Source organism: Marmota monax, unplaced genomic scaffold, assembly GCF_021218885.2.
Source record: "Marmota monax isolate L192 unplaced genomic scaffold, Marmota_monax_Labrador192_F-V1.1 WCK01_AAM20220418_F8-fsc00080, whole genome shotgun sequence".
Taxonomy (NCBI): domain Eukaryota; kingdom Metazoa; phylum Chordata; class Mammalia; order Rodentia; family Sciuridae; genus Marmota; species Marmota monax.
This window is the reverse complement of record NW_026694750.1, coordinates 8,306,011-8,328,478: the sequence shown is the minus strand read 5'-3', so window position 1 is coordinate 8,328,478 and position 22,468 is coordinate 8,306,011. Positions and strand designations below refer to the sequence as shown.

Below are 22,468 nucleotides of genomic sequence, written 5' to 3'. Positions count from 1 at the left end.
ACACAAGTCCCATAAAATTAAATGCTTTTTAGTGTTTAAAATAGCATTTACACAGAAGCAGCTCTACGTGAACTAGACGCGGGACTGACACAGTATCTACAGCGCAGTGAGCAGCGCCGGGCGTGCCGAGACAGTGGCACAACGGCCCCAAGGGAGTCCCGGTGCGCAGGGTGCCCCTGACCTGCCCCCCACCATCCACCACACGCTTCCAGGCTCAGCGTGTGCTCCCCTCCTCTCTGGGTCCCAGGAGGGCAGGGGAATATGCAGCCACCCCGGCTGGGCAGGGAGGGGGACAGCTGACTAGCCATTCCCCCAGAGTGGGCAGGCTGGCAATAAATAAATAAGTTAGACCCCACTCTGGGCAGCCAGAGGGGTCTGGGGGCTCTAACCCTGCCACTCGAGGTCCCCACCTGGGCTGACAGGTGAGGCCTGTGCACTGGGTGAGGAAGGCTTCAGGCCCACCTTCACGTGGCTCTGGAAGTGGGAGCAACATGAAGCCAAAGAGGGCATCCTCATCCCCAAGGGAGGTCACCTCCAAGGAGGGGGTCAGAGGGTCCCTGAGGCTCAGGCCAAGGACAGAGATGGTCTCCCCAACAAGGCTCTGCAGATACAAGCCGCTCTACCGCAGGAAATGCCAGATCACAGCGATGGGGCTGATCTCGGCCCTCGCCTCCAGCCTGCTCCCATGACCCCTGGCCAGCCTCCACCACGTAGGCCCACAGAGCTCCTGTAGGGGCCACTGTTCCCCCCATGGGCAGGGTTGAAGGCACAGGCGGCCAGTTACATGATGTCCACAAAAAACTCACAGGGGTTCCCCATGGCCTTCTGGAAGGACTGGCGACTGCCTGTCAACTCTGGGGGGACGGCAGCCAGCTCCCGGACAGGTGGCCCACCAGGTGGCCCACCCACCACTGCATAGGCCTTGGTCAGGGGGTGTAGTGGGGGGAGCCCTGGGGCAACGGCTGAGAGCTGGCTGTGGGGGCTGCTGCCCCGGCTGAGCTGGCTGACCGGTCGCTCCCGCCTGCTAGTGCCGCCGGACCCACTCAGCACCGTGTGGTCTGACTCGCTGCCACTGCCCCTGGCTCCAGCTGCCCGGCGCTCCTCCTCTCGGCCCAGGGCCCGACGGCTGCTCCGGGTGGACCCGCTGCTTTTGCTCCCTGGGGGTGAGAAGGGAGAGAAGGATGATAGGGTCAGCTAGGCCTGGCCATTTCCAGGACCCCTGGCTGCTCCCAGGCAGGCAGGCAGGGCAGGGCAGGACGGGGTGGGTCTGAGCAGGTGGATGTGAGGGACAGCCATGCAGACACAGGGCAGGGCTGGCCCCACCCCAGGAAGCAGGAGCAGCTGCAGAGGCAAGGGGGCAGTGGCTGGCAACAGGGGCACAAGCCAGTGTGGTGCCCACACCTCACCCCAATGCTCAGACCAAGGGCTGGTCTCCAGCCGAGTGATTGAGGCACCAGCAGAGACCTGTGTCCTGGCCGACGTGTCAGCACTCCTGGGCTCCCACCCGGAGACCTCTGTCCACCCAGTCCCAGGGCCCTGGACAGCTAATTGGCTCAGCCCCTCTCCTGGGCTCCCAGGAAGTGGTGGGAACCTGAGGACACAGGCTGGCTGGGGACACGCTGAGAGGGACGCCGGGGGGGACCCTGGCTTACCGGCCCCGAGGGTCCACTCCGCTAGTCCTTCAGTCTAAGGCTTGCTCAGCACAAAGCAAGGGATACATGAGTCACACACCAGCCGGGCACTCACACCCGCCACCAGCGAGGCCTGACCAGAGCTGGGTAGGGCTGGATGGCTGCAAGGGCCTGTCCAGGGTTCATGGATACCCAATAGCTTCCCCTTGGGCACTGCCACCCTCTGGCCTGCCTCTCGTTTCCCATCCTTCTCTGGGTCCCCTGGGCTGGCTACCTGCAACTCTCCCAGACCCTGCAAGCATGGCCATGGGCCTCACTGTACTCAATGTGGCCTCACACATCTGCTCTAGCAAGCCAACTCCCTGGGGACTCCCGTGTCCTCTGGGCCCCGGGGCAGGGTCTTCTGAGGCACTGTCTCCTTGCTGAACTGCAGGTTCCACAGGAGACATGGTCTGTCCTCTCCTGTGTCCCAGGGTCTGATGCCTGGAGCCACCCCCACCCCTGCTCCTGTCACACCACCTCCTAGCCTCCTGTCTGCCACACCTGGAGCACCAGCCCCTACCCCGCCAGGCACAAGCACCCAAGCCTCCAGGTGCTTGAGGTCCCCTATGGGACTCGACCCTGTCCCCCAACACTGGCTCAGGTAGGAGCCTGCCCCTAGCAGGCACACAGCGGGAGGGCAAGGACAGCAGCAGGGCAGCGAGCCGGGGCGGGGCAGGGCAGGGCGGGGCGGGGCCTGAGCGCTCACCTTCACTCTGCTGGCTGCCAGCACTGCCACTGCCGTAGCCAAAGCCAGGGTCCTGGTAGGCAGGCGGAAAGCAGGGCGGGGGCCCTGGGTACTGGTAGGGGTAGCCCTGACCCAGGGGCCAGGGTGCTGCCGGGTGGGGCAGCGGGGCCAGGGTGTCCTGATCGGAGGCTCCACTGGAGCCACTGTTGAGGGTCAGGGCTGCGAGATCTGGCAGGAGAGAGGGGGTGGGTGAGGGTGGCACAGGGCCGTGGGGTGAGCCCACCACGCAGCCTCACTCACTGCTGCACAGGTCCCCGAAGACGTAGTAGCACTGCTCAGAGAAGGTGACCTTATTGACTGTGTGCCGCAGGAAGCCGTGCTTCAGCATGCCGCTGGCGTACTTCCTGGCCTCTCGCCGCTCCTTGAAGCCCTCCACGTGGGTGTACAGCCAGTCCACCACATCCGCCCCTGGCCCCACGCCCGCTGCGTCAGGCCAGGTCACTCTGGGCCACCCACCCTGCAGAGGAGCAGACTCAGCCCCCTGCCCCCACCGCCAGTTAGGTGTACTCAGTAGGGACTCACCAATGACGGCGTTGGCAATGGTGATCTTGAGCCACATGCGGTCCCGGATCTCCAGCCCCGAGTCCGGCAGCTGCATGACCCGGACAACCGCACTCATGTCACTCTTCACCGTCAGGGGCACCTCCTCCAGCTCTGCGGGACACAGCTCCCTCAGCCACGGGCAGGCAACAAATGGCAGGACCAGGGAGTGGGCAGGGGCCAGGTGGGGGCCTTTATCTCAGCCCTTGAACACCTCCCTGCAGGTTCTGGGGCCAGACCTGGGCAAGGCCACCCTGCCCCACAAACCAGAACCAGGCACCAGACAGCCTCTTCCCTTCCCCAAGGCCACCTCCCTGCAAGCTCAGGGCATTAGTCGTGTTACTGGAGGAGAAAGCAGAGGGCCACACACATCCCCCACCCGGGAAGGGCCCAAGGCAGCACGAGCAGGGAGGGGCTCCAGGCTGGGAGGCCCTGCCCTTCCGCCTTGGATTCCCACCGGGCTCTAGGGAGCTGCCACTCACGCGGGGCGCCGGGCACAGAACTGGTTAGTGAGGAGGAGCTGGTGCGGGAGACAGCGCTGGAGCAGGGGCTCGCACCGTAGCGGGGCAGGGCGCCGGTCAGCGCTGCCGTGTGGGACAGCCAGGCAGCAGGGTCGATGGGCCGCACCGGGTCAGCTGACGGCCACCGTGGGGCAGCAGACGAAGGGTGATGGGCAGATGGGCGAGGTCGGGAGGGCAGGGCACAGGGAAGAGGAGAGAGGCCCTTCAGGCTGGTTCTGGCGCCCCCGCCCCGCCCCCGCCCCGTGGGGCCACTCACCCCTCGGGATGGTGAAGTAGCTGCGGGGGGTCGGGTCCCAGCACTTGGCCACCGTGAGGCTGATGGGCCTGCGGGCAGGTGGTCACGTGGGTGAGGCCCGCACCCCCTCCCGCCTGCAGGCCCCTCGCCCCGCGGAAACGCCCCTCACCCCGTCTGGGACACGAGCTCCCGCAGCACCCGCACAGCGTCGTCATTGCTCATGTTCTCGAAGTTGACGTCATTCACCTGCGGGGCTTGGGCATTAGGGTAGCGCGGCGGGGGGCCACCCCACCCGGCCCAGCGCCCAGCCCCAGGCCCGCACCTGCAGCAGCATGTCGCCGGGTTCGATGCGGCCGTCCGCGGCCACGGCCCCGCCCTTCATGATGGAGCCGATGTAGATGCCCCCGTCGCCCCGGTCGTTGCTCTGGCCCACGATGCTGATGCCCAGGAAGTGGTGCCGCTCTGTGGGAGGGGCCGTGAGCAGCTGGCCGCCCCGCCCGCCCCCCCAGCCCGGCGCCAAGCCTCACCCATGTTGAGCGTGACGGTGATGATGTTCAGGGACATGGTGGAGTCGGTGATGCTGCTGAAGGAGGAGGCCTGTGGAGGGACCTGGTGAGCCGCTGCGGTAGCCGCGCCCCCCCACCGGCTGCCCACCACCTACCCGGTCCGTCTGCCGCAGGCGCTGCTTCCGCCGCCGACGCTTGTGCTTCCTAATAAGCCGGGAAGAGGTGCTCTGCTCCGTGGAGCTGCTCAGCCTGGTGGCAGGGTCAGAGGTCAGGGGTCGGCACGTGCGCCCAGGCCCTGTGCTCGTGGCCGGGGCCTGAGCAAACACCGGGCAGGAGCTCCGCAGCCAGCCAGCCGGTCACTGCCGCGCACGCCCCTGCCCACCGGCTGGTGTTGTCCTCCTCGTCCGAGTCAATGAAGCTGCTGGATTCTAGCTCGCTGCTCAACACTGTGGACGCGCTGTCTGGAGGCAGCCCCAGGTCCCGACGCCGGTCTCCCCTCGGGTGCCCATTGGCCCGGGCAGCTGTGGGGGCAGCAGGGCTGAAGTTGAACACATGGCCCAGGGGTGCTAGGCCTGAGCAGTCTGCACCTCCAGCTCCTGTAGTCAGAGTTGGTGAGGTGACCGGGTCGTGGGGGTCACCAGGCTTGGGGCCTGACCTCCTCTGGATGGGGCTAAGTAGGTGTTGGCAGGACCTTGGGGGTCCTGGGGGTTTATGGCAGACAAAGCTATAGTACCTTCTTCTCGGTTTCGCCGTCGGGCTCTCTCCCGCCGGTGACTGACCATGGACTCCGTGCCAGTCTCATTGTCCATTCCATCACGACTGCTGGCCACATTTGGGCTGTGCGGACAAGAAGGGGGTGGGACAGGGCAGGCCAGGCCACCAGTGCCTCAGATATTTTCCAGATCCTCCCCTGCACCAGGTGAGCCCCTGACCCCCCCAACCCATGTGTGCCCTGCCCCTGTGACAGCTCCTTCCCTCTGGGAAGGTGGTCCTTGGGCAGCAGGTACACGGGTAGCAGGGCTTGGCCCAACCAGAATCCTTACTGGAAGGAGGGTGGCCGGGAGTCCCCAATGCCACCTGTGCGCTCGAGGGGTGGGGGAAGGTCTGTGTGGCAGTCAGTTCCCTGGGACCCTGCATCTGAATGAGCACCCTCAGCTAGGACCAACTGTGGAGGGAGAGCGGGGGCTCAGGACACCCTCCCTCTTCTTGACCAGGGTACCCAGGACATGAGGGCCATCCCTCCACCCTCCCTCACCCCGCCCCACACCTGCCTTCTCCCCCCAGGGAAAGCACCAGCCCCCACCATGGACACTGCCCCTGCTGATCACTCCCAGGATAGCACACAGGCACCCCCAGGAGCCTCCAGCAGACCATCCAGGGGCTCACCCAGGAGACCACGCGACCATTGAAGCAGGGCAGCTTGGCGTTGTCGTCCAAGATCTCCTCCTTCACCACCCTGCTGGCAGACGAGGCCATGAGACCCCACCCCAGGCCCAACACAGAGACTGGGGGGGGCCTGTCACACCACAGATGCCATCTCTGGGTGCCCTACCCGGCAGATTCTACTCTTATGGGGTCTTGTTATCCTCCACTGGTCCCAACCCCCCAACACTGGGGACAGTGGCTATTGACAGTTCACAGAGTCAGGCCAGGGTTTCCCTGTACCCCCAGGTCACACTGCCAGCCCGGAGCAGGCAAGGGGTTAGGAGGGTGAGGCTCCTGAGAGAGAGCCTGGCTCCCAAGCTCCCTGCCCTTCCCTGGCCCCATCTCAGACACCTACCCAGGGTGATGCTGGTTCAGCTCCAGGCCCACCTACAGCCCTGCACCCTGTCCTGGGTCCCCAGATGCCCACCCAGCAGCCTCTCACCACGGCCACATGGCACTCAGGGGCCCCGTTGGCTCTTCCACACCCCTCATCCCAAACCCATGTGTATCGCACAGCTCTCCCTTATGACCATTCCAGAATCAGCCTCCCATCAGCCGACGCCCTGCACTCCGGTCCTGCCTGCAGCCACTGCCCCCCTACTGGTCCCCAGGGTCTCCCAGAGGGGCCCTTTCTCTCCAGCTTCCGTGGGGTCTGGGCCACATGATGTGGTCTCACCCTGCTCACTGCTGCACCAGGCCCTCCCCTGCACCCCAGCACAGAGCAGAGCTGGGCGCACCGCTGGCCTCAGCAAGGTGCAGGGCGGCCAGGCCTATTACAGACTGGGGTGGCAGAGAAGGCACACAGGCCTAAAGGCAGCCTGCTGCTCTCCTGGGTCACCCACTCAGCCAGGGAGACAAAGCAGACCCATGTGCACTAGCCCAGCTCCAACTCTCAGGGGTCCATGGTCTCCCGCAACTGAGGACCAGAATAATCAGGGACAGAACTGACCAGATGCCGGCTATACCCATTAACCAATGCCCAGCCCTGTATTAATGCTGCCCCCCAAGCAGTCTGCAGAGAGAGTGCAAACAGGGAGACCAAGTGACCCGGGGTCAGGGCTCACAGGGCAAGGGTAGCTGGGAAGGGGCTGCGGCCCAGACACCCAGAATGCAGCCTCCAGGGCCCAGCTATCCCAGCACCTGGCCCTCCGCTCTGCCAAGCACAGTGGGATTTTCCACACCCAGGACTCAGCCTAGTAGAGAAACAGGAGCCGGGAGAAAAGGCTGGACGTGCACCTGGCAGGAAGCAGCCTCCTGGCCTGGTGGGCCTAATGCCAGACAGGGCCACCCCTGCCTGCTACTCCAAGTCCAATGGCCCCAGGACACCTCCACCCAGCTTGCCCCAGGCAGCAGCAGGTGGCAGGAGGCCCCTGAGGAACTGGCCACCCCCTCACCTACCCAGGAAGCAAGGCCTAGCCTACCCACCCACTGAGATGAGGCCCCAGGCCTAGGGCAGAGTGGCTGGTACACAGGACCAGCCTGGGAAGGAAGGGTACACCCCTCTGTGGTCCTGCTACTGCCCCCAGGTGCCTCCTAGGGCCCCATGCCAATGAGGTGTACACCCAGTGGACAGAGTCATTTCTTAGGACCCTCTCAGTATCCATGTCTCTACTCACTGGCCACACCCTGCAGAACTGGGCCAGCCTTCAAGAGAGCTGCAATCCCATCCCTGGCTGGCCAGGAGGTCTCAAGAGAAGCTCTTGGCCCTGGGGCGGCTGAGGGTGGGACAGGGGAGCCCTTGAGGGCCCTGGGGCTCCACCCACTGCCACCGATGGTCCTTGGGAACCTATCCATAGCAGACCCCAGCAAGAGTCCCCACCTTAGCCCAGCAATGGCCCCAGTGGGCCTAGCAGCTTCTCCCTGCCACACCCAAGTCCCAGCCCTCTCTGACTCACCCCTGGGAACAGGAGCAACCCCAGCACCACCTCAGGCAGGCTGCCTGGTCCCCTGCAGGCCCACTCATCTCCCGGGCCTCCCCAGCCAGGGCCCCCAGAGGAGCAGGGCCCCCTCAGGTATGGCTCTTGCCCACGTGGCAGCTCTTCCCAGGGCCCAGCAGCTCTGCTCCCCCAGCCCTCCCAGTCTGTACAACCCAAGTCCTGTCTTCTACCTGGATGTGGTGCCCTAGGGCGGGGGGCAGGGGCGGGGCCGGGCAGAGTGTGAGAGTGAGTGTGCGAGGCTGCCCACAGCAGCCAGCACACCCTCCCAGGAGCACAGCCGGGTCAGGACTAGTGAGAAGCAGAAGTTACCGCCATACTTCGATACCCTAGACTGCTTGTGAACCTGGCCTCTCAGGTGGCAATGGCCTCAGCTGCCCTGCTGACCCCTGGGCAGCCACCCAGAGCACCCCAACCTAGAATTCCTAAGGAAACCCTGGTTAACCTCAAACTTGTGGCTGCTGGGTTCTGCCTGCCGCCCTTTGACCCACCCCAGGGAGGAGTCTGCGCCAAGGCAGCGTTCTCAGAGCCTGGCACCGACTGGCCAAGAAGGACCACAGACTCTCAGAGACCACAGCAAACCATCGGCCAGCCTCCCCAGCAGTGCGGCTCCAGTGCACCCCCTCCCCCACAGAACGAGCTGAAGGGGCAGTGCAGAGCCGTCCTGAGCCCTCGAGGAGGTCCCTGTGGGTACCTGTGAGTCAGGGTCCCACCCCCACTAGGCCTTGGGGTGCACCAGGCCCTTATCCCAGGGCTGGGGTCTCGCCAGCCACAGGCTCCCACACTCAGCTGTGAAGCCCAGAGCTGCTGGCTCTTCCACCTGCCCGGCAGGCAGCACTTCCCCAGGCTGAAGCTACATAGGCCCAAAGTCCCCACAGCTGGCCAGTGTGCCACAACTACCCAGACTTTTAACACCAAGGAGCTACAAGAGGTACAGAGAGGCCAAGTCACTGATTCCAGATGGCTCAGCTGAGGAGAGCAGAGGAAGAGGTGCTCAGACATTCTGGGCCCTCTGGGCCATGAGGCTCCATCAGAACACTTGTGCCCATAGACATGTGACCATGGAACCAAGGGCTCCCAGCCCTGAACCTTGCCAGGACCATCCCCGGTCTCTGGGCCTGGGTCACTACCCTTACTCCTCTGCCTGGATGCCTACCCTGCACTTCCAGTCATCAGACCCAACACTGGGCACTTCTGTGGGGCCCAACAGAGGCCTTGCCCCTAAGTCCGGGGTCATTGGAGTGGGGATACCCCTACCCGATGGGCAAAGACACCATGTGGGGAGTGCAGCCCAGCCCAGGGGAGGTTCTGCTCCTTACTTGTGGCCAAATGTGGTCAGCGGAAGCTCAAGGAACCCAGGACTAGCCCACAGTGGACTAGGGTTGAGGCAGGAGACCCAGACTTATCAGGGTACTCCTCATAGTAGCCAGTCTGGGTCCAGCCTGGCAGCACAGTCAGGACCTGCCTTCTCACCCCCAAAACCAAACTAGATTCACTTGACATTTAGGTAAGCTTCTAGCCCAGTGCTCATTCATGCTAGAGTGTGAGTGATTGGCTAGCCCTTCCCATATGAAGTTTATTCCACAAAATAAATGATTCTATAGACTAAGTGGAGCTTGGAGCTCTGCAGGTAGAACTCGGGAGGAGGGAAGCAGCTGACAGAAGTCCTCCTTCGGGCTCCTGAGACCACCAGACTATCAGCCAAGAGGCAAGGAAGAAAGAAGGTGAGCCCACCGTGTCTGCTTGCTCACTGCCATGCCAGCCCAGCCTTGACCTTTGACCTTCCCTCTGCCACCCAACTCTCATGGATACCTGAGGTCCCCAGGCTGTGCCTCTAAGCTCTCTGCCTTCTCTCTACACCCACCCATAGCCATTCCCAAGCCTGCCCAAACACCCCCAGGTCTGCCCTCAGCCCTGGTTCCCACCCCACAGAGAACAGCATGCCCTGATTCAAGACCCCAATCAGCCACCCTTCCTCCATGAGGGCAGAGGCTCGGCCACTGCTGTGTGGTGGCAGCCCCCAGGGAGCCAGGACTGAGTGGGTCCCTGAGAGATGCACCCCAAGTGGCTCTAGATGGCCCCTAGGGGTAGGACACCCTCCTCACCACACCCTTCCTGGGAGCATGAGTTTATACAGAGGAGCATCTGTGACTTTGATTTTAGTTAAATTAATAAACTAAGTTAAAAACCAAAGCGCCCTTTCTTCCACCCCATTTCGAAGCCAGGGATGCCCAGGCTCAGAGGAGTTCCAGGACAGTGTGAGGGCGCCCAGCCAGAGGCGGCAGGCCAGGCTTGAGCACCCCAGGCCCTGACCTCAGGCAGCAGGAGCACCCACGCTGGGGACGGCCAAGGACGCACCCTCCCCTCAGCTTCTCCTACTTCTCCTGGGTTGGGAGGACAAGAAAGTCCAAAAAGACTCTCAGCGCCCCCGCCCCCAGAGTCAGTCACGGAGTGGCCCAGGATTGACCTGACTGGGTCTGCCCAGGGACTGTGCAACCACAGAATCCAGGAAATGGCCTCAATGTCAAAGTCCCAAGACATGGCCATACACAAGGACACTGCTTGCCTGAGGGCACCAGGCACACCTGCTAGGCCCACAGGGCCTCAGTTAGTCCTCCCCCCTTAGCAATGCGGAGGGGAGACTCAGGTTTCTGTGGCTGAGCCGGGTCAGGCCCTGCTGGACAGCCACCTCCTGCTCCCAGTCCCAGAGGCCCAATTCAGCACCAGTGGCAAGTCCCTTCTCCCAGAAAGGCCACCACAGCACTCCCGCTCCCAGATGCCCAAGTCAGCTGACAGCCTGGGCTTCTCCCAGGAATGCAAGGAGGGACCAAGACCCAGCATCCAGGAACCTCAGGGAAGGGTGGGTGGCTCCAATCTGAACTGTCCAGGTGCCTTGAAAAAGGCAGCCAGGAGGAGCCTGCCCTGACTCCAGAAACTTCTGCAAGTCCCAGCAGACTGCTTGGGGTCCCCACTGCACCCACCCCGCATTCCCAATCCCAACTGGGGGTGTTCTCTGGGTGACCTGTCCCACCCAACTCCTCCAGGCTTGACCCTCCCCTGACCCCAGCCTCCATGAAGCACCACCCCCCAGATCTGCCCTCAGCCCTGGTTCCCACCCCACAGAGAACAGCATGCCCTGAGCCCGACCAGGATCAAAAGAAGGGACTTAGGTTTGGGATGGACTGTCAGGGCACAGGGGACCAGCTAGACTGCCCTCAGGAAGCCAGGGTCCCCACCTGCCCATCATTCGGAGCTCTCCGGCGCCCGCTGGCAGTCAGGGCCCCAGGGTCCCAATTTTGGCAGACAGATAGGTGCACACGCCAACAAGGGCCACTGAGGTGTCGGAGCAGACCCTGGCCCTGTATACACCCTGCGCGGGGGCGCAGCTGGGCCGCGGGCGCCCAGGATCGCTGACAGCCCAGACCCCGAACCCTGCCCCACACAGACAGGTGCCCTCCGGCGCCCGCCCAGGCCGCGCGGCCCACTGACCCGAAGTCCTGATCCATGGACTTGAAAAAGAATTTGTAGGCGTGCACCGGCCGGTTGCTGAGCACGTTCTTGAAATCGGCCAGCGTGACGCGCTCGGGGGCCACGGGCAGCTTGACCAGGTACGGCGTCTCCTCCTCGTCCATGTGGTAGATGATCTTGGTCTCCGCCATGGCGCGGCGGCGGCGCGAGCCCGCGCGGCGCTCAGGGCCCGGCCCGCGGCTCGGACACGGGGCGCGCTCCCCGCCCGCCGGCCCGCGCCCCGCCCGGCCGCGCCGAGGCCCCCGCGCGCCCCCGGTTCCCGCCCGCGCTCCTGTCGCTGCCCCGCGGCCCGCGGCCGCCCATCCGCCGCCGGCCCGGGAGCGAGCGCGACGGACGCAGCACGAAGGGCCGCTACTGCCCGCCGCCCCCTCGGGCCGCGCCGTTCAAGGACCGCCGGCCGGCCGGAGCGCGCGGCCCGCGGGGGCGCCCGAGAGCCGGCTGACGTCACCGGCCGCCCGCGGCGGGGCGGGCGGGGCTGCGCACGCGCGGGGCGGCGGGGCTGCGCGCGGGGCGGGTGGAGGGCCCTGGATGCACGCCCGCGCTAGCTCCGGGCTCGCTCGCCCCGGCGCCGCCCGCCCTGCGCCACTCTGCGCCCGGGCCCGGGGTCCCCGGCCAGACGCGCGGGGCGCCCCCAACACGTGCGCCGGCCTCAGTTCCAGCTCAGTCCTGGAGTCGGGGTACCCGGACAGACTGACGCGCCCGGGGTATAGGCGGAGGGACTCCCAGGAAGCCCCGCCCCCACCTGCGCGTCGCGTCCCCAGCTGTCAAAGGGAGGCCCCTCCCCCCAGCCAAGGCGCGCCCCCCCACCCCATCGGAGATGCACTGGGACCCGAGGATGCACAGGTCCTGGGTGCCCAGAGTTCAGAGGCGTCCGGTCACTCTGGCGGCCTGTGAGGTGCACCGCAGGAAGCTGAAGATACTTGTGTCATACACCGAGCCAGCAGCACTCGGTTACTCTGCTCCTGGCATTAGCCCCAAACTCGTCCGCCCACTTCCGGGTCCCATAGGTGCTCCATGAAACTCTGGCAAAGTGAATGCTTGCTCACGCGGGTGGAGAACTCGCGTGGCCATGGGTGTGCACAGAGGTGTCCAGGTGTGGTGCTCTGGCAGCTGCTGAGCCAGAAGAAGTTTGTCCTGTGTAGATTGGGCCAGCCAGAGGTCCTCTGCAGGGCAAGGAAGACCCAGTACACCCCCCAGGCTGTGAAGGGTCCAGCCATTTGCTGCTCTGCTGGCCTGGAGGCTTTCCCTGCCCCCACTCCAGGAGAAAGATTCCAGGCCATTAGAAGGAGTCCCAGGCTGGCCAGAATGGGGGCAATCCTAGGATGCAGTAGGAATGATGGGGGAAGGCATGTGTCAAGCCCCTTGTGACCTGGGACTCTCCCATCTGCCTGGTGGTGGTCATCCCAGGCCCTGGACCAACACAAAGAAAGACCCCACTACTGCCTGGAAGACCCAGAAGTTGGACAGAAGTCCCCAGTATAGCCTAGGCCCAGTGTCCTGGCCCCTGTAACTTCAGCTTTGATGGGTAGGACTAGCAGGATTCTGCCATCCTGGGCACCACCTCCCCATCACCTGGAGGCAGGCCCTCTCCCTTCAGGCCTTAGTTTCCCCGGAGGTAACCTGAAGAAACAGGCAGGATGGCCTTGGATGATCTGACCCTGAAAGGTCTCTGCTGGTGCCCAAGGAAAGAGGAAACCAGTCCCTGCCTTGAGAGCCCCGTAGGCTGGACACAAACAGCTGTGGGTTGAGTCAGGGACTGGGGCTGGCTGCCCTCTAGCTCCCAACATTTAGCCCCAGTTGTAGAAGAGGACAGTACCCAGAGGCCTGAGGCTGATGCCGACACTGGGGCCCCACTGGGTGAGTGTGTGGCCAGAGCCTGAGCCCCTGCAGGAAGGGCTTGTCCAGTGACAGTGTAGGCACTAGTAGGGCCACAGGCTACTAGGCTGGAAGAGAGGAGCACCTCCCCAAGCCAGCATTCCCACATACCTTGGCACTGTGGGATCCTTGAGGGTGACTGCCACCCTTTCCTGCTCCCACTGTAATTTTTTTTTTTTTCGTACCAGGGATTGAACACAGGGCCAAGGGGCACTTAATCAGTGAAACAAATCCCACAGCCCTTTTTTGTTGTTTTTTTAGACAAGGTCTCCCTAAATTGCTTAGGGCCTTTGCTAAGTTGCTGAGGCTGGTTTTGAACTTGGGATCTTCCTGCCTCAGCCTCCTGACCTACTGGGATTATAGGCATGTGCCACGGTGCCCAGCTCTGCCCCCACTATTCTGAGGGCACTAGAGGAGGGGCCGTGGTGGCAATTCAGGTCTGTGCATACTTTCTCCCCTCACCTATACCCCATGTTTGTGCCAAGAACACACTGTCAGCTCCTAGCCAGAGGCTGAGCAGGGAGCCAGTGAAGCCCCTGTTGGCCAGGCCCTGCAGCGCCACTCTTCTGCCCATCTCCTGCACTCCATCCAGTGTCAGACCTGCATCCTGGTGAAGCCGTCCTATCCACTCCAGGTCTGCTCCTCAGAGGACTGGACGAACGTGGTCCCCTCTGTCCTCATGTGCTTCCCTCCCCACTGTCCAAATAAACAGAAGAACTGAGACCCCTTCACTGTCAAGAGTAAGCAGCAGAACTGGGTCCAATGTCCCCTTTCCAGGACACTTGCTCCTAAGAGGACCCAGACCTTCCACTTGCAGGGAGGGACACAACTGTGGCACTTCAAGGAGAGTAAGAACACTTGTTTAGGGGTTCCTGGGGGGAGCGATGGACACTTTTGTAGACATACCTGGGCCGAGTCTAAAAGTCACATGTGGCCTTTATTGTGATGTGGCAAAACCCCCAACAAGACCAAGTGTGGCAGCACATAGAATTGTCCTCACCCCCAACTCTGTCCTCAGTCAAAACAAAAGCCAGGATGTGGCCCCAGCCCCAGACTCCAGCCCGGGGAGGGGCATTGGTCAAGGTCGTAAGGAGCCCAGTGACTGTCAAGTGGGCCATGGAAAAAGGGGAGAGAAAGCTGGATAAAGGGTCAAAAGCAGAGGCAGAGCCAAGGGGTAGCCCCATTGGCCCAAAGCAGCACAGAGGGCCTGGAGTCCTCAGTCCCAGCACAGATCAGGCAGCACCCAGAAGGGATGCTGGGCAGTGCGGTTCAGACAGGCCCTTGGGGGCTCACAGTGGCACAGAGCTCCCCTGAAAAAAGGGGATGTGCCAGCCTCCCAGCTTCCGAAGCCACCAGGTTCTGACTGAGCTTCTCTGAACATCTTCCTGCCCCTAGCAGGGAGAAGCCAGGAGGGCCTGAAGGCTTGGTGAACATAGAGGACCTTGGCTGTGGCAGAAGTGGGGACAGGGCCACCAGTGGACAAAGGTGGCCAAAGTGTGGCAGCCACTGTGGCAGAGTCCCTAGGAGAATGAGGGTTATTCCTGGAAGAGGGAGTGAGGGCAGCCACTCTGGCCAGTCTGGACCAAGTTCCAGGAAAGCAAGCGGGCCAGCCGCTGGAAAGGAGCCCGGTGAGCACGGCAAGGTCAGGGGACATCCTCCAAGGCAGAGCTGCTGGCCAGCCAGGAGCCCAGGCTCCCTTTATTTGCAGTACTCTTTCCTGAACTCTGGAAGCCAACAGAAAAGCTGGTGTCAACTCTCTGCCCCCTTCCGTGGAAAACTAAGAGCAGACATTCTACAGAACTTCTCAGACTCCTGAGCAGAGATGGTGAGGGTCTTCTACCCATGAGGCTTGCTGGAGCCCATATTTGGGGTCCTGGGAATGAGTAGGCTGGGGTTTTGCCTGGGTCCGCAGAGGGGTGGCAGAAACCTCCCTCCCAGTGCTCACCTTTGTCCAGGTCAATGCTCTTGGCAGGCAGGGGGCTGTGGGCCAGCTCAGCCCTCTCCTTCAGGATGTTGTTCTTGTAATCTGTATGGGGGGAGCAGGGTGAGGTCCTCCCGGGGGCGCCCTCCCCAGCCCGGGCCTTGGTGTCCGGCCTACCTAGTTGAATGTCTTCACTCCTGTAAGGAGCCTGGTCCTCTTTGGCCGCAGCAAACTCCGCCAAATTTACATCCTTCCTGGAGAGGCAGCAGGTTAGAGGTGTGGCCGGCCTGGGCGGGGGCGGGGCGGGAGGCGGCACTCACCCTGGGGCCTTTGCCGACTTCTTGTCCGAGTACTCATAGCCTGCCGATGGAGGGAGACGGTGTTGGGGGCAGCCTGGCCCCTCCCCGAGGAAGCCCCCCCCCCGCACTTGGGCTCGCCATCCGCGGGGTCGCAGCATCCCTGAGCCCCTGGGTCTGGAACGCTCCTGCCTCACCTCCGCGGCGGCGCTGGCGTGTGGCCAGGACCACAGTGATGAGCAGGAGGATGAAGAGCAGGAGCGTGGCCAGCACGTAGCCCAATTGCTGGAAGAAGTGGGCCCGGCCCTCGGGGACGATGACGTTGATGACGCTGCGGCCTCGCGCCAGCGTGGGGTCTGCGGGCCAGAGGGAGGCGTCAGGCACAGGCACCCGGGGAGGAAAACTGCCGCCCCCCCCGGGGGGGGGGGCGCCCTCACCTGGGCCAGGGACACTGCCGTGGCCCGAGCCGTTGCCGGGCGAGGCCCGCGGAGGCGGCTCCGCGGCGGGCTCAGTGACCCTCAGGTGGAAGACCCGGCGCTCGTGCAGGCCGCAGTAGTGGTGGTGCAGGTGGCAGGAGTAGGTACCCTCGTCAGCCGGTTCCAGGGGGTCGATGCTCAGCGAGAAGTCCCCGCGGGCGAAGGCGTCGGCGCCCACCGCCACGCGGTCGCGCAGGAAGGGCGGCCCGTAGGCTCGGCGCTCTCCGGACGCATACAGGTCCAGCAGGCGGTCGGCTCGGTCGTGCGGCACCCCCGGCGGCTGCCGGTCCCAGTGCGCCACCTGCTGTGCCTCCTCCAGGTGCCGGTCGGTCCACACGTGCGCGCGGTTCACGCAGGTCAGCAGCGCGGGCGCGCCGCGCACCGCCGCCAGCACCTCCTTCTCGCCGTCCCAGTACGCGCGTGCGGCTTGGGCTGCGGAGGGGAGGGGACGGTCAGCGTCCGGCGGCGGGAGGGGCGGGGGGGCGCGCGCAGGGCACACTCACGGTCGTCGGTGACCTCGAGGCGCACGGCCAGGCTCTCGTAGAGGTGGCAGTAGTGGTGGTGCAGGTTGCAGGTGTACAGCCCCTCGTCGCCCTCCTCCACCGCTGCTCCCGGCCCGCAGGGAGAGAACCGCCACGTGAGTTTTCCGGGCCACGCTCGCGCGCCAGCAGCCCGCATTCCCTGGGCACCCCGCGGGATTCCCTCTCCTTACCGCGGATAAGCAGTGAGAAGTTGCCGTCGTGGAAAGCAGAGGGCGACAGAAGGAGGCGGCCCCGGTCGCGCGGCTCGTATACGCGCTGCTCCCCAGCAGAGTACATGTCCACAAGTCGGCGCGCTGGGCCTCCAGGTCCGCCGCTGAGGTCCCAGTGGACCACACGCTGGCGGTCGTGCAGCCGGTCTTGGGTCCACACCATGCGGGGGCTCTGGCAGCGCAACACGGCCTGGGTACCCGCTGCCCAGCTCACTGCCGACTCAGATACCACCGAGCTGCCAGCTGTTGGAGACCCTGAGGGCCCTGGTGGGGAAAGGAGAGTCAGCAGGCTCGGGCCCAAGAGGACTAGTAGGAGTGGGGCTGGAAAAATGCAAAGAGGACTGGGGTCACTCACCTGAGGACAGGAGGACAGCAAAGCCTGGAAGGAGAGGAAGAGTAAAGCTGGGGAGGGGTGCCCTCAGCCTTGGTACCAGTCACCCCCCAGCCTGTGGCCACCTGGTTTCTGGGCCCTTCCTGAAGTCCTGGACAAGGCTGTTTCCATGATGCCCACTGAACTGTGGTGGGGGTAAAGCTGGAGAAGTGGGGACACAGGGTGGGGCTCCTGCAGCTGGACATGGGCAGTCCCCTCACACAGACCCTCTACCCTCACTGCCACCCTGCCTGGGTTTTGGGGACAGCTTCTACCCTTTGGGAGTGAGGAAGTTGTGCTCCCCCAGGGGCTGAGATGTAAGCCAGGATTTGACCCTTTGATGGCTGGCTCTGGGGTGTGGGCTTGTCATCGGGGCCATTCTTAGGTGACCATTACTACATCAGTGTATGGAGTCCACCCAAACTCCTCAGCCTGAGGCCTGCTCACATCCTCATGCGGAAGGGCCACGCCGCTTGAGCCCTCAAGGATTCTGAGACCTTAGACCACAGGGGTCGCTGCCTACAACCAGGACTCAATGGGGCCCTGATAGCCTTCTCCAAGGTCAGGAGCCTGAAGCCAGAGGAGTGGACATAGGGAAGGCACCCCCATCTGCCACCCCACAGGACCAAGTTCCTACTGCAGAGAAGTGGCCGAGTGCCCAGAGCTTCAGAGAGGAATGTGCAGGGTCAGCAGGCCAGCCAGGGTGGGGGCTGGGACAGACCCTGCACGCCCACAGTTCTCAGGCACCCCTTCAGACCCGCTCTGCTTCTCCAAGGAAGTGCAGACCCGAGGGGCTGGACCTGGAGCCCCACGGTGAGTCGGGTTTGGGAGGACCTGTGGAGGCACCTTGGCCACAGCCTCCTGCCCTTCTGGGCTCCAGCATCCCCACGACCCACAGGCAGGACTGTCAGAGGTCTGTCTGAGTCCTCAGGCCCTCAGGTGCAGGATCTCTGTGAGGCCCCCAACCCTAGCCCCTTCCCTGCAGGAACGCCTCACCCCTCCCAGCCCAAGCTCAGACAGGCAGCTCTGCCCAAGCGTGAGTTAGCCCAGAGTCCTGGGCGCTGGCACCCCAGCCCCAGCCTCCCTACTCACTCTCCAGGAGCAGGAGTTTCCACAGCAGGGCGCCGGACGGCAGCTCCATGGCGCCAGCCCAGCCCCTCTGGCTTTGTCTCCCTCCAGCCTAACTCTCCAGAAAAACAGCCGACCACCTCCCCCCGCCTAGCCCCCGCCGTGACATCACGGAGCCCTGGGCCTGCGGTCTGTGCCCCGCCCACTCCCGCTGCTCCAGCCCCTTGGCCTCCCCATCCTTGGCTGGCCTGGTGGGGAGGGGCTGCCCTGCAGGGTGGAGTGGAGCCCTGGCTGGACACTCACTGGCCAGCATAGGGAGGGGTAGTAGCCCAGTCCTTGTGGGGGTAACAGAGCCTGAGGTAGGACCCCTGAGGCCATGTGGGTATCAGTGACATCTGGGACTTCCTGGTGGGGGCTCCTGTGTCCCCCAACTTCTGGCGTCCCCCACTAGAGCTGCCTCCCACCTACTGGCCCCTGTGCCAGATGGCCCTTTGCCTCTGCCTCTTAGCTGAGGAGGACCTTGGCACCCTTCCAGGGACCCTGGTGGGCTCTCTGGGAACAGCATTATGGGCACTGCAGCGCAGTCCTCTTTAGGACCCAGAGGAGCCAACCAGGGAGGCAGGGTAGTGCCCCTGGCACTGAGGCCAGAGAGGCGGTCGACCTGGACAGAGCCTCCTCGTGACCCTGAAGTCAGACCCAGGTTAGGTGCCCCTGGAAGACCCCCACCCAGGGGAGGCAGGGCGTAGGACCCCCAACCACTCACCACTGAAGGAAAGGCACAAATTTGAAGCTCTGGGAAAACTTACAAAGTCACATAAACAGATGTAAAATAACAGAGCAGGCACTGTGCACCAAACCCACTCCTGCTCGTTAAGCAAACCTCAAGACAAAAAGAAAAGAAAAAAGATTCTAAACAACCACAGAACCCTGCATGCAGTCCGCAGCCCATTTGGATGGAATCCTCACAGGCCCAAGCCCTGGGGGCAGGATTCTGAACCCTGCCTTGGTTCTCAAGTCTTTAGACAGGGCTTCTACCCCTGGGGCTGCTGCATGGCAGGGGACAAGAGGGGACCGAGGGCCACCAGGACCAGCCCCAGGACCTGAGGGTCCTGGCTTCTCTGGGCTGGGTGGGGCCCATTTCCCACCCCAGAATCCATGTGGGAACTCGACCCCAGGCTCCTCCCGCCTTCATTCTGGAAAAACAAGCCCCGCCCGGCCAGCCGCCCTCCAGCCTGGCCTCCCCTCTGTTTGTCTAACTGGTTTCCATTAGTGCTGAGACCTCTGTGGCCATCTCCACCACACACCCTGGGAGCAGGGCCTCTGCTGCCTGGTTCTCCCGTCCCACCTGTCCCAGGCTGTCCCTCACTCACATTCTCTGATCCCACAGAAAGAGAAGGTCCAGGCCACAGGCAGATGGCTGGTCTCCGGGGCCTGGGAAGGACCCTGGCTACAGTGGTAGTCTGGGGGAGTTAAAAGGAGCCTAGAGGCACTGGGTCTACTCCTCTGCTCAGACCAGGTCACCCTAAGTAGCCGCAGGGCCTTCTCCTTCCCTGTGGGTCCCCTGGCCTCAAGTCCTGCTGAAATTTGGGAGGCCCTAAAAAAGTGCAGACGCCAACAACCCAGAGCAGGTCATGAGCCACCCTGCCCTTTGAGAGGCTTCAGGCCAGGGAGTCAAGGGAGCAGTCAGGCCTACTGCTCCCTCCCATCCCTAACAGGAAATGGGGGGGGTGGGTAGGCTGCCTGGGCTGCGGACCAGGACCAGCGCCTGCTCCCCCCCACAGCTGAGGGCCTGGGACCCTCCTGCTCCTTCCTGGGCTGGGTGTGGGGCCCCTACCAGCCCCTGGGCCGCCTCCCATGCTGTGGACTCACAGCCCACTCCCCACTGGTGTCTTCATCCCTGCAGGAAGAGGGCAGGCCAGGACAAAACAAAACCACTGACCTCACTGTGCTCTGGCCAGGCCTCCAGCGGGACCAGGGCCTGGGCCCAGCACCTCTTCTAGGGGCGTGGCCAGACAAGGGGATTGCCAGCCCACTGGCTCTAGCCGGGATCCGGTGTTGGCTCCTGTTGCTGGTGACTCCGACATTCCAAGCAGCAGGCTCATCGGCACATGGGGAAGAAAAGCCACAGGCACAGAGACAGCCAGACCCTACTGTGCACACAGCTGTGCACACGCTGTCACGCTCACTCTCAGGTTTGGAGTGGTTTCGGTACTGGGAATGGGAACCACCGAGGCTCTCTACCACTGGGCCACATCTCCAGCTGTTTGACTTCCTCTGCTTGCCCAGGTTACCATCCTCCTGCCCCAGCCTCCTGAGTAGCCCGCGGTACTCACTCACCCGCTCACACAGTCACCCCACACACAGTCACACTCACACACACTCACATATGCACTCACATACACTCTGCCTCAGTCGGTCCACAGGAACAGTGAGACCAGACGCACACACAGACAGAGGGGCCCCCTACACACTGCTGCTCCTCCACAAGGGTCCACGCTGGGCTGATTGTGGCTCTGTGGTAAAGTGTGTGCCCAGCCTGCTCGAGGTCCTGGGTTCATCCCCAGCACTGCAAAATCAACAAATATGTGAACAACCAAAAAATGTAGCTTCTTTTAAAAAACTGCACATGGGTTCTTTATTCAGCAAGCACTTACTAGGCATCAACTGCGTGCCAGGCCTGCACCAGGCGCCATCCAGCACTGCAGAACGCTCAGGCCTGCCCTGCTGGCAACCTCACGCTGGTTTCTTCAGATCATTCTGGGGTTTTGTTTTGTTTGTTTCTGTTTTTTGGTACCTAGGATTCAACCCAGGGGCACTTAACCACTAAGCCACATCCCCAGCCCTTTTTTATATTTTATTTAGAGACAGGGTCTCGCTGAGTTACTCAGGGCCTCACTAAATTGCTGAGGCTGGCTTTGGACTTGTGATCCTCCTGCCTCAGCCTCCTAAGTCACTAGGATTATAGATTGCACCACCACACCCAACTCCCCAGCCATTTTTAATCACTTATTTATTTTTAAAAATAACTTTATTTTATTTATTTGTTTTTATATGGTGCTGAGGATCAAACCCAGTGCCTCACATGTGCAAGGCAAGCGCTCTGCCACTGAACCACAATCCCCCCCATATATTTTTTTTTTTTAAAAGAGAGAGAATTTTAATTTTTTTTTTTTTTTTTTAGTTTTCGGCAGACACAACATCTTTGTATGTGGTGCTGAGGATCGAACCTGGGCCGCATGCATGCCAGGTGAGCACGCTACCGCTTGAGCCACATCCCCAGCCCTCCCCCCCATATTTTTAAAAAATCTTTTTAGCTGGGTGCGGTGACACATGCCTGTAATCCCAATGACACAGAAGGCTGAGGCAGGAGGGTTAGGAGTTCAAAGGCAGACTCGGCAACAGCAAAGCCCTAAGGAACTCAGTGAGATCCTGTCTCTAAATAAAATACTAAAAAAGATTGGGGATGTGGCTCAGTGGTTGAGTGCTCCTGAGTTCAATCCCTGGTACCAAAAAAATACATATATATATATATATATATATATACACACACACACACACACACACAAGTATATACATATATATATATATATATATACACACACATATATATATATACACACACACACAAATATATATATATATATATATATATATATATATATACACACATACATACATACATACACACAGACACATATACACACATTTTTAGTCATAAATGAATACAATACCTTTATTTTATTTTTTGTGTGGTGCTGAGGATTGAACCTAATGCCTTACATGTGGGAAGCAAGCACTCTACCACTGAGCCACAACCACAGCCCCTGTATTTTTATTTTGAACAGGGTCTCACTGAGTTGCTTAGGGGCTCATTAAGTTGCTGAAACTGGCTTTGAACTTGTGATCTTCCTGCCTCGGCCTCTCTAGTCATTGGGATTACAGGTGTGCACAACTGTGCCTGGCCCTGCTGATCATTCTGTGCACTGAGCGAGTACCAAACAAGCAAGTATCAAACAAGGCAGACACTTGCTTGGCTGGACTGGCCAAGGACAGGCTCCAAGGGCTGAACAGGGGGCTTGAGGAGGTGGTCTCCTGTATGGCAGGGCAGCAAAGGAGGCCTGAGCTGGGTCTGCACAGGAAGGGAACACGGAGCTGGTTGGTCTGAACCTGTCAGGGAGTATGTGGACACAGAGGTAAAAGGGCTCCACCAGTCCACATTGGGCAGAACTAAGAAGGTGCCCAAGATTCCTGGCCCCTGGGGCCTGTGTCCATCCAGCCCCTCCCTGTGAACGTGGGTTAGACAGATCAGCATCTCGGCTGGTCAGTGGGGAGCCTGGTCTGACTAAGGAGAGTGTCCCTGTCCTGGCAGCCAACACAGCCTCATGGGCCTGGAGCTGTTCACTCTGGCTGAGAGCAGCAGGAGCCCGAGGAGTGGCCGGCACCCACAGAGGGTGGCCCTCGGGAGCCAAGGGAAGACTGGACCTCAACCCCACAGCTGCCAGGAACCAGACTTTTCAGTGGCCTCCTCAGGGACAGCCCAGCAGAGAGACAGGCCCTGGCTGTGGGAGCTGTGTGTTATGTCAGGCGGCAGCAGAGCACCAACC

The 22,468-nt window shown here is 62.0% G+C and overlaps 2 protein-coding genes across 5 annotated transcripts; both read right to left on the bottom strand.

Moving 5' to 3' along the window:
• Positions 1-7: 7 nt before the first annotated feature.
• Dvl1 (dishevelled segment polarity protein 1) lies at positions 8-11,298 on the bottom strand. Of its 3 annotated transcripts, XM_046424781.2 has the most exons (16): positions 11,069-11,298; positions 5,607-5,676; positions 5,264-5,385; positions 4,954-5,057; positions 4,603-4,741; positions 4,376-4,469; positions 4,242-4,311; positions 4,037-4,176; positions 3,884-3,960; positions 3,736-3,803; positions 3,441-3,593; positions 2,941-3,072; positions 2,659-2,826; positions 2,380-2,586; positions 1,653-1,692; positions 1,018-1,157 (listed from the first exon to the last, which is right to left on the bottom strand). In XM_046424781.2, exons 1-15 carry the CDS (start codon positions 11,236-11,238, stop codon positions 1,682-1,684), a joined length of 1,725 nt encoding a protein of 574 aa, XP_046280737.1. In that variant the 5' UTR covers positions 11,239-11,298; the 3' UTR covers positions 1,018-1,157; positions 1,653-1,681. The 3 variants fall into 3 exon arrangements, with proteins under 3 accessions (XP_046280734.1, XP_046280735.1, XP_046280737.1); XM_046424778.2 differs by lacking the exon at positions 1,653-1,692 and having other exon boundaries at positions 8-1,157; positions 11,069-11,297; XM_046424779.2 differs by lacking the exon at positions 1,653-1,692 and having other exon boundaries at positions 8-1,157; positions 3,516-3,593; positions 11,069-11,297.
• Positions 11,299-13,900: 2,602 nt separating this feature from the next.
• Positions 13,901-20,747, bottom strand: Mxra8 (matrix remodeling associated 8). Of its 2 annotated transcripts, none has more exons than XM_046424830.2 (10): positions 19,804-20,747; positions 16,782-16,805; positions 16,388-16,690; positions 16,179-16,280; positions 15,637-16,107; positions 15,397-15,555; positions 15,224-15,263; positions 15,081-15,157; positions 14,928-15,008; positions 13,901-14,706 (listed from the first exon to the last, which is right to left on the bottom strand). In XM_046424830.2, exons 3-10 carry the CDS (start codon positions 16,587-16,589, stop codon positions 14,681-14,683), a joined length of 1,158 nt encoding a protein of 385 aa, XP_046280786.1. In that variant the 5' UTR covers positions 16,590-16,690; positions 16,782-16,805; positions 19,804-20,747; the 3' UTR covers positions 13,901-14,680. The 2 variants fall into 2 exon arrangements, with proteins under 2 accessions (XP_046280786.1, XP_046280785.1); XM_046424829.2 differs by lacking the exon at positions 19,804-20,747 and adding an exon at positions 17,889-18,020.
• Between the last annotated feature and the right edge of the window lie 1,721 nt (positions 20,748-22,468).

Excerpts from the sequence above, each read along its gene's own strand:
- Dvl1 (XM_046424778.2), bottom strand. The coding sequence starts at position 11,238 with ATGGCGGAGACCAAGATCATCTACCACATGGACGAGGAGGAGACGCCG. Across the intron at positions 3,073-3,440 it reads TTCTGTGCCCGGCGCCCCGC|AGCTGGAGGAGGTGCCCCTG; the intron begins GTGAGTGGCAGC and ends TGTGTCCCGCAG. Across the intron at positions 1,158-2,379 it reads TGGCAGCCAGCAGAGTGAAG|GGAGCAAAAGCAGCGGGTCC; the intron begins GTGAGCGCTCAG and ends TCTCACCCCCAG.
- Mxra8 (XM_046424829.2), bottom strand. The coding sequence starts at position 17,937 with ATGGAGCTGCCGTCCGGCGCCCTGCTGTGGAAACTCCTGCTCCTGGAG. Across the intron at positions 16,806-17,888 it reads GAAACTCCTGCTCCTGGAGA|GCTTTGCTGTCCTCCTGTCC; the intron begins GTGAGTAGGGAG and ends CTCTCCTTCCAG. Across the intron at positions 15,556-15,636 it reads CGGCAGTGTCCCTGGCCCAG|ACCCCACGCTGGCGCGAGGC; the intron begins GTGAGGGCGCCC and ends TCTGGCCCGCAG.